Source organism: Trichechus manatus, unplaced genomic scaffold (assembly GCF_000243295.1).
Source record: "Trichechus manatus latirostris isolate Lorelei unplaced genomic scaffold, TriManLat1.0 scaffold00108, whole genome shotgun sequence".
NCBI classification, from domain to species: Eukaryota; Metazoa; Chordata; class Mammalia; order Sirenia; family Trichechidae; genus Trichechus; species Trichechus manatus.
In genome coordinates this window covers 4,209,500-4,225,616 of record NW_004444044.1, presented here as the reverse complement: position 1 = coordinate 4,225,616, position 16,117 = coordinate 4,209,500, and the positions used below count along the sequence as shown (strand labels likewise).

General features: G+C 36.8%; 1 protein-coding gene across 1 annotated transcript; it reads left to right on the top strand.

The window, feature by feature from the left end:
• Positions 1-354: 354 nt before the first annotated feature.
• On the top strand, positions 355-15,527 carry AMTN (amelotin). The gene is made up of 7 exons (XM_004383357.1): positions 355-408; positions 4,665-4,751; positions 5,936-6,001; positions 6,875-6,964; positions 11,269-11,304; positions 12,562-12,588; positions 15,219-15,527. Exons 1-7 carry the CDS (start codon positions 355-357, stop codon positions 15,525-15,527), a joined length of 669 nt encoding a protein of 222 aa, XP_004383414.1.
• The last annotated feature ends 590 nt before the right edge of the window (positions 15,528-16,117 follow it).

Below are 16,117 nucleotides of genomic sequence, written 5' to 3'. Positions count from 1 at the left end.
ATCTAATAACCCACCTAATGAAGTGTTGGGAAGTGAAAGAAACCAAATGATTTCACATTGGTAGCTAACTTCTGATTGGTCTCTCAGTTGCCAGTCTCCTGCAACTGAGTTTAAATTCCTTCTACGAACTATCACAAATCAAAGGATAATATTTTTCACCAGAGTAAACTGGAGAAATCGACTGGACTTTGAATATTACGTTTCCTGTACATTTTGTCTGCTGTACATAAAGGTAACATTAATTGATCATGTTTTAAGTAGAACATTCATTCTTTTTAAGTATCTTCTCTCAAAAAGGAAAAAAATGGAGTAAATAGTAACACTATTTTGTTGTTACAGGTAGCAATTTGAAACATGAAGACTATGATTCTACTGTTTTGTCTTCTAGGATCAACTCAGTCATTACCGGTAAGCACAGCAAGTTTATTTTATGTACCAACCAATTTAGCAGCACATCTACTGATAGACCTATCTCTATTCCTACCCTCTATCAAAACTCTTTCCTGTGATCCATTCCCTTAGTTTTCTGTTTTTATTTTCCAAGGTGGAAAATTATAAGCTAATTTATGTTACAGTCTTAATGCATATTTCAATGTATTCTCATTTTTAAAATGTGTCCACACTATCACGTAGAATTTCAATCATTTTGACAGAGCAGTAGGTAGAAATTCAGGAGAAAAGAAATGCCTTAGGTTGTATCTGCTCAAAGCCCTAGTAGACAATTATTCTATTTTCCAGGAAGAATTTAAGATTTTCTAGGCTACTAGTTATTTGTTTGTGGCTAAAGAGGTAAACTACATTTTCTGAATTTTCTGATTGCAAGAACAAAACATCTAGGTTTTATAAACTCTAAAAATGGTACCAAATTACACAATGCGAAGGGAATGTTAAAGTTCCCCAGCTGCTAACCAAAAGGTCAGCAGTTTGAACCCACCAGCCACTCAGCAGGAGAAAGATGTGGCAGTCTGCTTCCATAATGATTTTCAGCCTTGGAAACCCTATGGAGCAATTCTACTCTGTTCTATAGGGTCACTATGAGTCAGAATCGACTCAAAGGCAACAGAATGGGTTTAAGGGAATACAATAAAGTGGGGAACACTTTTGACTTAGAACATTTCATCACAAAATATGTTCACATATAACAGGCTTTTGAAAGAAGGAGCACTAGTGCTTAAACATATACACTCCCATGTCTTCCATTGTTTTATAGACAGAGATGGGTGCTTTGGAGCTCTAAGTGGGCTGCTCTTTGACTGTTTGAGATACTTAAGTGTGGACAACTGAGAAAAAAATTAGGCTGTATTTGATATGAAATAGCAGAACAAAAATATTCCATCCTTAGTTGAGCTTCCAGCTCACTTGACACTTTTATAGTCATTCGTACAATCAACAAATATCTACTGAAAACTCTCTGTATGCTAGACACTATGCTAACAGCTGAATATACAATGGTAAGCAAATAAAAAAATCAAAAAATAAACCATGATCCCTCATGGTGTTCAGAAGGAATATAGGTATTAATCAAATAATTTTTTAAATTGTTATTGTTAGGTGCTGTTGAGTCAGTTCTGACCCTACGTACAACAGAACGAAACACTGCCCGGTCCTGGGCCATCCTCACAATCATTGCTATGCTTGAGCCCACTGTTGCAGCCACTGGGTCAATCCATCTTGTTGAGGGTCTTCCTCTTTTTCACTGACCCTGTACTTTACCAAGCATGATGTCCTTCTGCAGGGACTGATCCCTCCTGATAACGTGTCCAAAGTACATGAGACAAAGTCTCACCATCCTCACTTCTAAGGAGCATTCTGGCTGTACTCTTTCCCAAACAGATTTGTTGGTCCTTCTGGCAGTTCATGGTATATTCAGTATTCTTCACCAACACCATAATTCAAAGGCATCAGTTCTTCGGTCTTCCGTATTCATTGCCCAGCTTTCACATGCATATGAGGCAATTGAAAATACCATGGCTTGGGTCAGGCGCTCCTTAGTCCTCAAAGTATCATCTTTGCTTTTCAACACTTTAAAGGTCTTTTAGAACAGATTTGGCCAATGCAATACGTCATCTGATTTCCTGACTGCTGCTTCCATGGGTATTGATTATGAATCCAAATAAAATGAAAAATTTTTTGTAGAAATGTTAAATTATAACTGATTAGTTCAATGCAGGAGGTAAACAGGGTGAGCTTGCAGGGGGTGGAGCAAGACATGAATAACCAACCTCTCTTATTTCACTCCAAATATGCACTTGTCTGACTTGAAAGAAGTTGTCTATAAAAATTTAACCTTCTAAATAAGTTAAATTAGGAAATTAATTTTTCCATAAAACATAATTTTTCACTTCACCAAATAAATTTATCAGAAGATTCTTTTAAATAGGATTTTGCTAGTGTTTTTAAATTAACAGGAAATTTCAAGATAAATAAAATTTTTCAGGAGCACAGTTATCATTCAAGGTGGACTGAGGAGTAGAGAGCAAGCTAATATAGATTGCTAACAGCCAGTAATGTGAGAGCGGCTAGATAGGTCGTAGGGGCAGGGGATGGGGGAGATGACACTAAAGTGCAATAGTTATAGGAACAATATTCATCAAATGAAAAATCAGATCACATGAGCAAGGTATTTTTTAATATTTGAAAACAAATTCATTGAATTATCATGAAGCCATAAAAAAAATCTATTTGTAAATGCAGACACATGTATCAGCCTAAAAATTGTTTTCAGTAGATCAGAAGTTTGGGGACAAGTTCCAGAAGGAGAATACTATGAGTAGAAAGAGAGAAAATATGTAAGACGAATCAAAGTCACAGGAAGTGGGTCTCTTAGAAGAAACTAGGATTTCATTCTTTCAACTAATATTCATTGAGTGCTTACTGCCCGCTAGGCACTAACATATCTGCTTGGGATGTATCAGTGAATAACACATGAGGTTTCTGCCCTTGTGAAGCTTGTATTTTAGCAAAGGAGACAAATGATAAATGTTATCATAAATCAGTAGGTCACCTAATAAGTTAGAGAGTGATGAGAGTTATGGAAAAAAGAACACGGAGCAGAACAAAGTGGACCAGGCTTGTAGAGGGAGTGACGTTGGTGATGAAGCAGGTTGCATATTCAGGAGTGGTCAGGGTAGGCCTCAATAAGAAGATGAATTTGAGCCAAGACTTGAAGCAGATGAGGGGGTGAGCCAACCAGATATCTGGGAAAAGAGCACTCAGGCAGAGGGAGCAGGTGAAGGGGAGGCCTGAGACAGGAGTAGGCTTGACCTGTCCTAGGAACAGCAAGGAGCCTGGACGGTTGCAGCAGAGTGAGCAAGAGGGAATGAGGTGAGGCAGAAGGTCAGAGAGGCACTGGAGGCCTAGTTCATGAAGGTCATTTTAAGGTCTTGTTTTTCCTCTGAGTGAAATGGGAAGTCAATGCAAGGATTAAGCAGAAGAGTGGCAAAATCAAACTTTTGCTTTCAAAGGTTCACCTGGCTGCTGTGCTAACAATAGATTATAGAGGGTGAAAAGACTTATTTAAAGGCTCTGTACTTACATAGGAACCCTGGTGGTACAGTGGTTAAGCTTTCAGCTGCTAACCAAAAGATCGGCAGTTCGAATCCATCAGCCACTCCCTGGAAACCCTGTGGGGCAGTTCTACTCTGTCCTATAGGGTCGCTATGAGTCAGAATCGACTTCATGGCAAAGGGTTTGGTTTGGGTTTTTTTATACTGACATAGTCTTAAAACTTAAAGGGACCTCCAAGCACAGATAATGTCAACCACTCTTTTTACAACTGAGGGAAAAAATCCGAAGTCAAACCAAGAGTCAGCAGCAGCGCCAAGGTAAATCCAAGGCGACCCAAGTACAGGTCCGGTGCTTGAGGCCCATGTCACACTACCCTCTGGGATAAGGTCAGGAGCAAAGGCCGACTGGGATCATCCTGTCCAGGATGCTTCTACCTGACTGCAGAGGGTGTGCTGAGAGACACAAATGGAAGAATTTGTTTCTTAAAGCCCAAGAGCACTTGCAGGGATTCTAGTACTGGCTCTGCTACTACTAACCATGTCACTTTGAGCAAGGCACTTTGCTTCTCTGGGCCTCAGTTTCCTCATCTATAAAACATAACCATACAACTAGACCATAACAATAGCAAGGACGTTTTCACCTAAAAAATTCTGTGATTCTTAACACACCAAGGAAATACCCTAGCCAAGAAGAGAACTGAACTTCCATTACAGGAAGTGACGTGTAAGGTATGAGGCAAAAGAAAATGCAATCAAAATTACAGCAATTTACCCTCAAGCATTAGATTAAAGCAAATGTGCACAGAGCTAAACTGCAGATTATATATTTTGTGTCCTGACAAAGGAGGACGGCAGTTACAGAAAAGAAAAGGGAACTGGAAAATACCACCAGAAATCCCATGTCGCCTGCCCCCACCCGATCCCCCTCCCTACCCTCCCCACCCTACCCCACCTGCTCTGCCATTTTTCTACTCCACAATTCCATCTCCTGTCATGCACAAAATGTTCCATTCCAACCAGGGAATTAAAAGTGTTCTAAAACACGGGGACCGTAAAGAGAGACATTTTTGCATTTGGTGACAACCTGTTAGCTCCTGGACTTAGGTGGATTCAAAACCTCAAACACAGTTCTGCTTCATCAAATATTTGTTACCACAGACGCAGCTCAACACAGCTTTGGGACCTCTTCCAGCAAAGCTTGTTCCGGATCAGGCAACACTGCTAAACCAACAGCAGCCAGATCAGGTAAGTGTCCTTTAACAGAGAACATTTACAAACCAGGAAAGAAAACATGTTAAGACTAATAGATTTAAAACCAAGATTTATACAGCCTCACGACTGAACGAGTGTGAGGCTTTCCGTCTGAGAGGAAAAATAAGAACCAAAGCTTTTTTTTTTTTCATTTTTGACTAGGAAAAGCAAACATTCTCATTCTTTTCTCTTTTGTCTGAAAAATAATTTGGTTTAGCAACCAAATTAAGTAAACTTTGAAAAGGAATAAGTACATCTATCTATAAAAGTTGGTCATCTATGCCCTTGACATATATATGATATCTGCCGGAGTTAACAAGGATTAAGAGGTGCCCTATACAAATAACTGCAGATTTCCTTATGTTTTTATTAGAATTTTGTTGTTGCTGATGAGCTATATGTTGTTGTAAAATCTGTTTCTTTGAAACATATTTAAATACTTTTGAAAACTGCATCTCTTGGCTACAAACCTTCTTCTCACGCCAACCATTCCTCTACCCAAAAGGACCTTCTCCTTACCTACATCGAGACTTTAGGAAATAGCATAATCAGATAATGCCAGAATCTAGAATTCTCTTTTTAGTTCTATGAATATTATAGAACACTCAAGTCAGGAGCCAGTCTTACTCTATAAGGGACGTGAAACTCATACAATTTGAAGCCCCTCTTTAAGAAAAAAAAATATAAAACTAAATATGTAAAATTAGGTCCTAAGTTGAATATTGGAGCCCTGGTAGTGTAGTGGTTAAGAGCTCAGCTGCTAACCAAAAGGTCAGCAGTTAGAATCCACCAGATGCTCGTTGGAAACCCTATGGGGCAGTTCTGCTTTGTCCTATAGGGATGCTATGAGTCAGAATCCACTCGACAGGAACAAGTTTGTTTTTTGGTTTTTTTTTTTTTTTTTTGGTTTAAGGAAGGTGAATATTTATTTACAGCGAGAAAACAAAATACAAAGTTTCTAAGCTGATAAATACCATAACTTGACACATTGCTAGGGTGCCTCCCAGGGCCTTGGAAGAGGACAATGCAAGTAGGATGCCCTGAAGCTTCATCTTTATTTACCTTCACTGTCAATTCCCCTCTGACTTGAGTATAGGTTAGTTGAGCATATCCACCTTTGACAGGTTAGAGGGCACAGACATCCTCTTCTCTCATACATCAGTTTCAATGCCCTACAGGTCTTCCCTTCTTTGAGTCTAATACCGCTGACCCAGCTGCTCACACCGGGGTCAGATCTGCAACTGGTAAGTACTCTTTTATATCATTTTCATATCCACTGTTAAACATAATACCTAATGTTGAGCATATATATACATACACACACACATATTCATTGTAGATAAGTTGAAAGAGAGAAGACAGCGGAAATTCAAGGAGAGTTGGATGTCAATCAGTACATTATAAAAAGATTTTCATAGAGAACCACCAAAGAAATTAATCTAGTTTCACGTCTTTACTTCTCTAATGCTTGTCTCTTCTCTGAGCTCCTCTCCCAACCCCACTGCAATAACTCTTCACTGCCCTCTACATCATTCACATACCCACAGCAACACTATGACTGACTCATCGCCCCAACAATAAGAACAAACTAGAAGGCATAGAAAGATCTTTAGTCTTCTCATAGAATCTCTGCATAGTTCAGTTTGTTTGAAGGAAAAAATAATAAGTTCCTTTCCTTGACAGAGTGGATTTTATTTCCAGTCATCTAGTCCATATTCCAGACCAGATATTTTATTCTGTCCCTCAGTTTTCATGGGGCTAACCATGAAGGAATTCAATTCTTCATAAGAGCACCATCAGAGAAATCCCAGGAGCTGTTGTTGTTATATCCAAAAGGAAAAAGTGAGAATAAAGTTACCTAAGTAATTTTCAAAGAGAATGGATTAAATAACAAAGAAAAACTTGATGTAGGGAAAATTATCCCTGGATGTTATGGCTGTATGTATTAGTACACTTCGTACTTCAACTCTATATCTAATCCATATGAAATAGGATTCTATGTATTTACATAGCAAAGTCTCCCTTTAAACATATTTTATATTTAGTAAATACATTTTAGCTTTCTGAATGTTCAAATTGAAAAAAATACAATAAAAATTTTCTTTATTGCCCAACAGCTAAATACTGCTACAGGGATGGCACCTGGTGCCCAGACCCTCCCACTGAACTTGGGGGGGTTGGCTGTACAACAGCAGCTGCAATCACAAGTAAGTTCAACAACTGGACATCAGATTAACATTAAGGAGCATTTTCTCTCAGGTAGAAGTCTAAAGGGAAGGAAGAATTTTTTTCAAGCTTCTTTTAAATTTTACCCAGATAAAATTGGATGTTCTACTGGAAGTAGAACAGTCTTTGGTAATTTTGTTCTTGCTGAAAATCTGTGAAAAAACACACCCAGAAAACAGAGCACGCTATCCCATAACCTCTCAATAATACATTTTTGAGGAGTAAGGAAAATGTGAAGAGTTGGGGGAAATTAAAAAGTGAGGAAGGTAAGGCGGGTAATTGAGAGGTATCATGATTCTTCTCTAGCCTATTCTGTTTTCTGTTGAAGACTTCCTGGATGACCATGATCATTCCAAAGAAAAATTATGAGGCTGATAATGTCTATCTTCAGCAAATCGAATCTTCCCTCTTTCTGTGCCCTTTTTCCATGCTTCCTCTCAAGTCTCCAAGGACTTTCTAGTTCTTTACCAACTCCCGTTATCACTTGCTTTCAGGAAAAACTCTGGAAAACCCACTTACACTAAGATGTAATTACATGCTTACAGCATTGCCCCTTTCAGAAGTGTATGTATTTTAACTATAAAATCCAAAATTTTACCTTCTTGAAACCTGTCCAAAACTTTATAGGCTCTGGAGAAAAATAAAATGATCCCTTTATGGCTAAACTAAGTACTTTTGGATAGCTCATTCTCCCCAGCACCCTCATACCCACATATTGGCCTGATTTTTCGTAGAAATGTTTTTGTTTGCTATTACATAAGTAATATATGTTAATTACAGAGACATTAGAAAATACAGATGAACAAAAAGAATAAAATAAAATCACCCATAATCCTACCACCCAGAATTAAACACTGTCAACATTCTAGGAAATGTCTTTCCAGTCTTTCTTCTATGCATTTTAAGTACATTTTTAAAAGAAAATATCTTCTTACCATGCATGATGTTCTAAACCAAATAAACCAAACCAATTGCCATTGAGCCAATTCTGACTCATAGTAACCCTATGAGTTGCAGGGTAGAACTGCATTCCATAGTGTTTTCAGGGAAATGATCTTTTGGAAGCAGATCACCAGGCCTTTCTTCCAAGGTGTCTCTGGATAGATTCAAACTGTCAATCTTTTGGTTAGTAGTCAAGTACTTAACCATTTGCACCACCCAGGAGCTCCATCTAATGTTCTAGAATGTGATTTTTTTTCTACTTAATACATTTTGAATAGTTTTTACTTTTTTAATATTCAATTATAACATCGTTTTAAATGATTGCTTAGTATTCCATCATCTTCTAAGCCCTCTATTGCTGAAAATTTAGGGTATTTTTCTTTGGGTCTATAAACAGTGAGATAGTGGATATCTTTATAACTCCTTAAAACTAAGTCAATGATCATCTTCATGATTATTCCTTAGGATCAATTCTTAGGAATAGAATTTCTGGGTCAAAAGGTACACAAAAGTGTAAGACTTTTAATACATAGTCTGAAATTATGAGGCATGAATATATCCCAACCTTTTGCCTGTCACTAGGGATACCACAGAAACCCTGGTGGTGCAGTGATTAAGAGCTACAGCTGCTAATCAAAAGGACGGCAATTCGAATTCACCAGGCGCTCCTTGGAAACCGTACGGGGCAGTTCTACTGTGTCCTGTAGGGTCACTATGAGTCGGAATTGACTCAATGGCAATGGGTTTGGTTGTTTGGTTTTTTAGGGATACCACCAGGTTTCAATAAGAGCAAGCTTGTATCAGTTAGTAATTATAATCAAAGCTGAGTTTAATTACAATATAATGTTAATTAAATTGTACATCACAAATAAGTGATGTTTTCTTCTGTACCTTTATTTTTCCAAAATAGCAACTCAAGAAACTGTACTACTTCATTTATTCATATTTGTGAAATTCTGTAGCATTATAACTAATTTTATTTCTTTTTAATATTGAGACACAAACTCGACTGTCATCCAGTACTTATTTCCTACAGATATATAGAACCAAACCAAAACCAAATCCATTGCCATCAAGTTGATACCGAGCCTTCACTTAAAATATTTCCCGCTTATTTATACCTTGATAATAAAAGTTACCCTCTGACAAGGACTTGAGAAACATGCAAATAAAATCAGGATCTGTTTACTGCATGATCCTGGTGTAACCCATATGCTGACGGCTCAGCTTCAGTCTCAATTGTTTCTCTGTTTTAACCTTAAAGCCAGACTCAGTACACCTTCATCTTCTCCAGAATATCCATCCACTCGTGCCAAAGGCATCAGTGGGCACAGTAGATGTTACTGAAATTTTGGAGAGGTTTGACTTATTGAACACTCCCCAACAGACAACAATATATATCAATTGCCATTCTCCATTTCTAGGCCATGCCACCACCAAGGGTCCCCACACCTAACCTTCTCTTGTGCCCCCCCAGTCTCTCCCACCCTTCCTCTCCCCGTGGAAAATGACTTCTTCTCTGCCAGAACTCTGGGCATCTGTCCTCAGCTCTCATTTATCAAAGCAATGCCAACATGGTTAAGAGTGAACTCTAGAACTTCGCAGCCTCCAGTCAAATCCCAGCTCTCCACTTACTATGTGATACTGGCCAAGTTATTTAACCGCTCTGTGGCTCGCTTTCCTCATCATTAAAATAGGGATTAAAGTAGAACCTACCTCTAGAGCTAGTATAAGGATTAAATAAGTAAATACAGGCAGTCCCTGGGTTATGAATACCCAGCTTATATACAGCATGTAGTTATGAACCAACCCCCGTAAAGCCTATTATATTAAAAATTCAAGGTACATACAATGGTTCATAATAACAAACTTTTCAACACACATCAAAACATTATTATTATTGTTGTATTATATGTTAAAGAAGTTTTAGTGTATCTGGAAGTGTTTCTTTGATGTTTTTATGCATAAAATGTTACACTACATATTATATACTAAGACAAACATTTGACTAACTGATGTTAGATACGAACCATACCTAATTGTTCCGACTTACATACAAATTCAACTTAAAGACAGATTTAGGAACAGAACTCGTTCGTAATCCGGGAACTTCATGTATATATAAAACATTTAGAATAGTGCCCATCACATAGTAAATGCTCGTAAGTATTAACTATTATTATGTCAAATCATTTCTCCAGCAACAACTAGGAAGAAAATTTTTATCCTTATTATTACTTGATGAACAATTAAATTACCTTTCATCACAGTTTTACTTAGACATATGTGGTTTCTTCCTTGTATCTTTTTATCCCTTCCACCCCAACTCACCTTTAAAGAAGAAATTTCAATCATTTTTTCTCCCAAATACCAAGTGTCCTGTGCCTGCAACTTGCTTTCCTGTTGCTACCCCATAGGTTGTTTTTTTGTTAGTAACCAAGGACCTGATTAACTGAGCGTAAGATTCTTTCTCAAATGCATGAATTTTCTACCTATTGGCATTATGGATATTGCTGTACAATATGTCTTGGGAAATGATAAGGTAAGAGTATATTTCATAAGACTTCACAGCCTTTACATTGGTTAGTATATCCATTGTGATAACTTTCCTGACATTGTGAAATGAATATTTTATAGAAATAAAAATAAATCTTTAAAATCCTAAATTTCTTTGACCAACTCTAGGCTAGCTGTTGAAGTACAAGAGAATTCTAGAGCACACCAATACACCACCCAAATCTTTTTCAGCTATAAATTCATAACATTTAAGGAGCTGTCGGTGATAATTAAAGTATTTCTCATCTAGTTCTAGGAGTTCTGCCAATACCGGGGATTACTGAGCAATATCGCCCATTATTTACTACCAGTGATCTATTTTAACAACAAAATATTCAGGCAACCATTACAAGATTAAATATATATGTTTGAAAAAATCTTTATTTCAAAATATCCATTAAATATTTTGATGTCTCTTCTGAGAGGCCACATAAAAGAAACATATGCATTTTATTATAATTACTACTTCGGAATAATTTGTGGTTTGGAGATAATTTGGGACCAAAATTATTTTTGTTCATTCAAGTTACTAACTTCCACCTTCTAAATATGCAGCCTTGGACAAGTTTCTAAACCTTTCAGGGTCTAACCTTCTTAATTTAAAAATTGGATGAGTTCTAATTCCTATCTGGTTCTGAGTCTGTATGTATGATTAAAGAATATACAGAAACAACAAATATTTTATCTTTTTAAGTCTTTTCAATATTTACATCTTTGAATATATTTTTATGTGCCAGAACTTATTTTTGAATATATTTTTTATTGAATTTTTCTGTCTTTTTTTCAGTTGTTACCAATTATTATAGCTCAGCTTGGAGCCCAGGTAAGATTACTTTTTTAATATGATATTGACTTTAAATCACCTCAGCATGAAATATTTATCTTGCCTCAATTTACCAGATATTTACAAAGTTTCCTGTTTAATTTTGATTCTATAAATACTGTAATAACAAGAGCTAACAATTATTGAGCACCTACTACTTGTCAAATACTATTCTAAAAGTACTTTACCATATTATCTAATTTAATCTTCACAACTTTTTGTGGATAATATTTTTATTTTCAATTTGAAGATTTGTAACTGGAGATATTTACAGTCAAACAGTTAGTAAATGTCACAGATGAAGCAACCAGTCAACCCTTTAAACCAAGCTGTTAAGAAAGAAATGAGTTAATAGGATTAATTTAATGACTCTTGGGATTTATTTTTTAATCGTCAATATATTTTTTAACTGTATGTGTTTTCCCTAGAAGTGTTACACATTTTCTGTCCCCTCTCATTTATCTTTAAGAAAGGTCATTCTTGAGATCATTGATAAAATTACCAAGGTCCAAGATCAAATATCTTTATCAGATGACAGCTTTTACTTCTGAAAACAGAATCACATGTAAGATTCATGTCAACTCCTAATTCTACATGTAGGAACACATCCCAAGAAAATGAAAAGGTTTATATACAAATGTATCATCAAAATAATATTTATAGTAGAGGAAAATATTGTGTGCAACTTAAATTTACAGCAAAAGGAAAATGGTTAAGTAAACTGTGCATCGTAAGAGCAAATACCATAGGGCCATTCAAAATTACATGCATTAAAATTCTCAATAATGTGGTGAAATGATTGTTGTGTAATCTTAAAAGAAAAGACAAAACACAAAATGGTATAAATAACATGAGTTCTATTATGTATGTAAAAAAGAAATGTGTGGAAAACATCTGAAGAAAATACATCAAACTCTGCATGGTGGGCTTGTGGCTTTTAGTTTTGCTCTTCATTGCTTTCTGTATTCTTGAAGTTTCCTATGATATGCATACATTATTTAATAATCAGAAAACATAACATTTTTAAAAGGCATCTGACCTCACACCACTCGGGTATATATGTTAACAGTCCAGTATCATATGTTGACTTGAATTTTGTGATACAGCTCACAAAGGAAGTTTAAGATATTGTGGAAAATGCAAAATCTCTTTTTATAAACCATGGAAGTATTTAAATTTTTAAGTTATATGATACATATCTTGCCTATAGTATGTTAAAATATCTCTAATATCTCGTATTTCTCATTTTGCTTCTAGGGTGTTATCCTAAGCTCAGAGGAATTGGTAAAAAAAAAAAAAAATTACTAACATTTCAAATTATTTTCACTTGTACCACAATTCTGTTTTCCGTCCTCACATAGCCCCTCTTGACCACAAACCCTGAATTTGGTGCACGTTACGATAGACTGACCCTTTTTATATGTCCTAGCATTAGAGTATCCTGTCTCTAAACTGGGCATTGCATCATCCTTCTCCAGCTACTTTCCCATTAACGTGACTTAACTTTTTTCCATATATTGCTGTCAGAATCAGTTCATAATCTTTAAACTTCATATTGATTAAAATTCAGAATTCTAAAATATTGAAATGTATACAGATGTAGAATAATAATATAAATATTGATACTTCTTACAGAAAAGATTCATTCTCTTGAGTTGGAGTTTTCATTTTTAGGAGAAAATATGTTCTTTTTCTAGTATCTGATAGTGATTAATCCACTCTTTCCTATATGCATATAAATAACTAAAGGGCCAAAGCTAAATAAAACTTATCTTACCATTATTGGTCACTTCTATGCATTCCCTCATTTTTAGGGGAAATAGCTTGAATTAACATGGTATCTAAATATGACAACAGAACTAAAGTATTGAAGAAATATCTAAGAGCACAGTTTTTAAACAATCTTTTATTATGAAAAAGAGATTTGATAGATTTTCCATAAATAATAATCAAGTAATGGACCTAGTGGCTGCTTTGCTAACATTGGTTCATTAACACCCACATCTACCAGTTTATTAAGCTTCTTTTATATAATAAAACCAAAAAACCAAACTCATTGCCATCGAGTCAATTCTGACTCATAGCAACCCTATAGGACAGAGTAGAATGGCCCCATAGGGTTTCCAAAGAGTGGCTGGTAGATTCGAACAGCAATCTTTTGGTTAGCAGCCAATCTCTTAACCATTGCACCACCAGAGCTGCTTTATATAATAAGCATCTTAGCAAATCTTTTACGTGCATTACCTTTAACCTTCACCGAACTACATAGCAGAGATTTTTAACTCAGCTTTACAGACAAACTGCGGCTCAGAGAGCTTAAGGAATTTAGACCCCAAAAACAGTAAAAGAGTGGATTCAGATGCATAACCATTGTTCCATCCATTATATAAGTGGTTTTCAAACTTTTTTTAGTACAACCCACAGTAACAACTACATTTTCATGCAACTTAATACACACGCACACACAAACACATACAAGTTCGAGAAAAAATATCTTTACTGTGTGAAATGCATTCTAGTAATTTATAGTCTCTTTATTTTTAATGATGGTCATCACCCACTTTTTTAATTTCAAAACTGTAGTTATCACACCACTGCTTTGAAAAATTCTGCATTCTACTTGTCTTTCATCCAGCATAAGTCTAATTCTGGTTTCAGTACCTCTTAAACCTAAAACAGGGCTTCCCAAACTTCAGATTGGACCACCAAAGCACCATCCTTTGGAGTACTAGTTAAAAATGCAGATCGCTGGGTCCTGCTCCAGACCTGCTCATCAGAATCTCTAGCAATGGAGCCTGGGAATCTGCCTTTTTAACAAATTACTCAGATGGTTCTTATGCAAACTAAAATTTAAGAACCACATGCGAGGAAATGGATCTAAATCTTAATTATGGGCCCTCAACACTTTTTACTGTATGAGAACACAATCAATAGTGTTAATCCCAGAGAACTGGCTCCTGCCTGTACTCTCTCCACACCCAACTGATATCAAATTATTTCATCTTAAGAGGAACTGTTCACAGTAATATTTTTCCAGGAAAAAAAAAAAGTGTAGGCAGCAATAGCATTCATTCATTTAAAAAAAAAAAACAAACCCATTGCCATTGAGTCAATTCTGACTCATAGCAACCCTATAGGACAGAGTAGAACTGCCCCATAGGGTTTCCAAGGCTGTAATCTTTACGAAAGCAGACTGCCACATATTTCTCCCTTGGAGCAGCTGGTGGGTTCAAATCGCCTACCTCTCAGTTAGCAGCTGAGCACTTTAACCATTGTGCCATGTGCAAATCATTGATAGTCCAGTAGAGAGGAATTCCTTAAGTAACCTCAAGGAATGCACAGGTGGCCAAATTGCCGAGAGAAATATATTTCTGACTCAATAGTTCAATGCTTTTGAAAAATACACCGAAAAAAACTTGGAGGAATACAAGCTATGAGGAAGAAGACTGATTAATCTACTTGAATTAGTTTTTCCATTAATATTTAATCCCCTTTATTACTTTTTTTATGGACAATTCTTATGGGCAAAAGAAAGGCTGTGGTTTAGGTAAATAACAGAGCTCACCACCATAATTTTATGGATTTTTTGCCTTAGTTCTATTTACAGATATACCTGATAATAGCAAATTATGGATTATTCCTTTTCCTGTGACTAGCTTGATTTTTGCTTCCCTTTTCTGAAAGTGATTCAACACAGCAAGGACTCCCAATAATGAAACCAGCATCAGACTTGGGTCAAGAGAAGGAAGCATTTCCTCTGAGGAATGCCAAACCTTTGTTGCTTTCTCTGACTTTACCCCTCTCATCCTGCTCTTCCTACACAAAATTGTTACCCTCAGAGGAGAAAATGTGGGTTGATCAGCCTTAAGTGTGCTCCTTTTGACTTTGTTTTCTGTTTCACTCCTTCATTATAGGCAGTGGCCCCACAAATCTTCGCAGGTCTCCTCATCCAGCCCTTGTTCCCGGGAGCCATCCTGCCTACCAGTCAGGCAGGGGCTACTCCAGAGGTCCAGGAGGGAATCCTTCCTGCAGGACAAGCAGGAGTAAATCCTGCCATCCAGAGAACCCCAGAAGGTCACCTCCCTACTCCCAGTGGCACAGATGATATGTATGGAGTGACCACCCCTTCTGGCCTCCAAAGGGGCATGCATACCACTGAGGAAACCACCACAGATTCACCAGATGGTAAGTTCTCCGAGGCTGGAAAATGCCCAGGTCCATGAAAATCATTTGAGGAGTAAGACAGGAGAGTGTTTTGTCTTGCCTTAACAAATACAGATCCAAAGAAAATGAGGAAGCCCTTCTACCCATTCACAGTTGATTCCAGCAACAAGAGAGAATGTTTTAACTGAGCTCTAGGTTTGAGGATGTGCCACCAACTCTACTGTATTAACCCTGAAAAAAAAGATACTTAGTTGCTGGCATAACATACTTTCCATATTAGGTCAAAGCAGGAAATATTTGGAAACAGACTGTTCTCTTCCCATTCCCTTCCCCCTCAACAGTGGCCCATAGCAGATGCAGTTAATCAATTATAATATTCTTTTTCACTCACTGATCCTGGATGAGCCTCAGAACCTTCTTAATGTAGTGCTACCACCAGGCACTAGTAATAGACTGGAGTTAGCCCAGTAGGTGAACTAGAACTTTATGCCAATATCCTCAGATGAGCCTAATAAAGTATTGCAAAAATAAGCTCTTCTAGCACCAACAAGCAAAGATAATCATTTTACCTGGGAGGAGTCTAAAACCAAGTATCTTTGGAAATGACAAAAAAAAAAAAGTCTTGATATTTCTGCTCAGGAGGGGGACT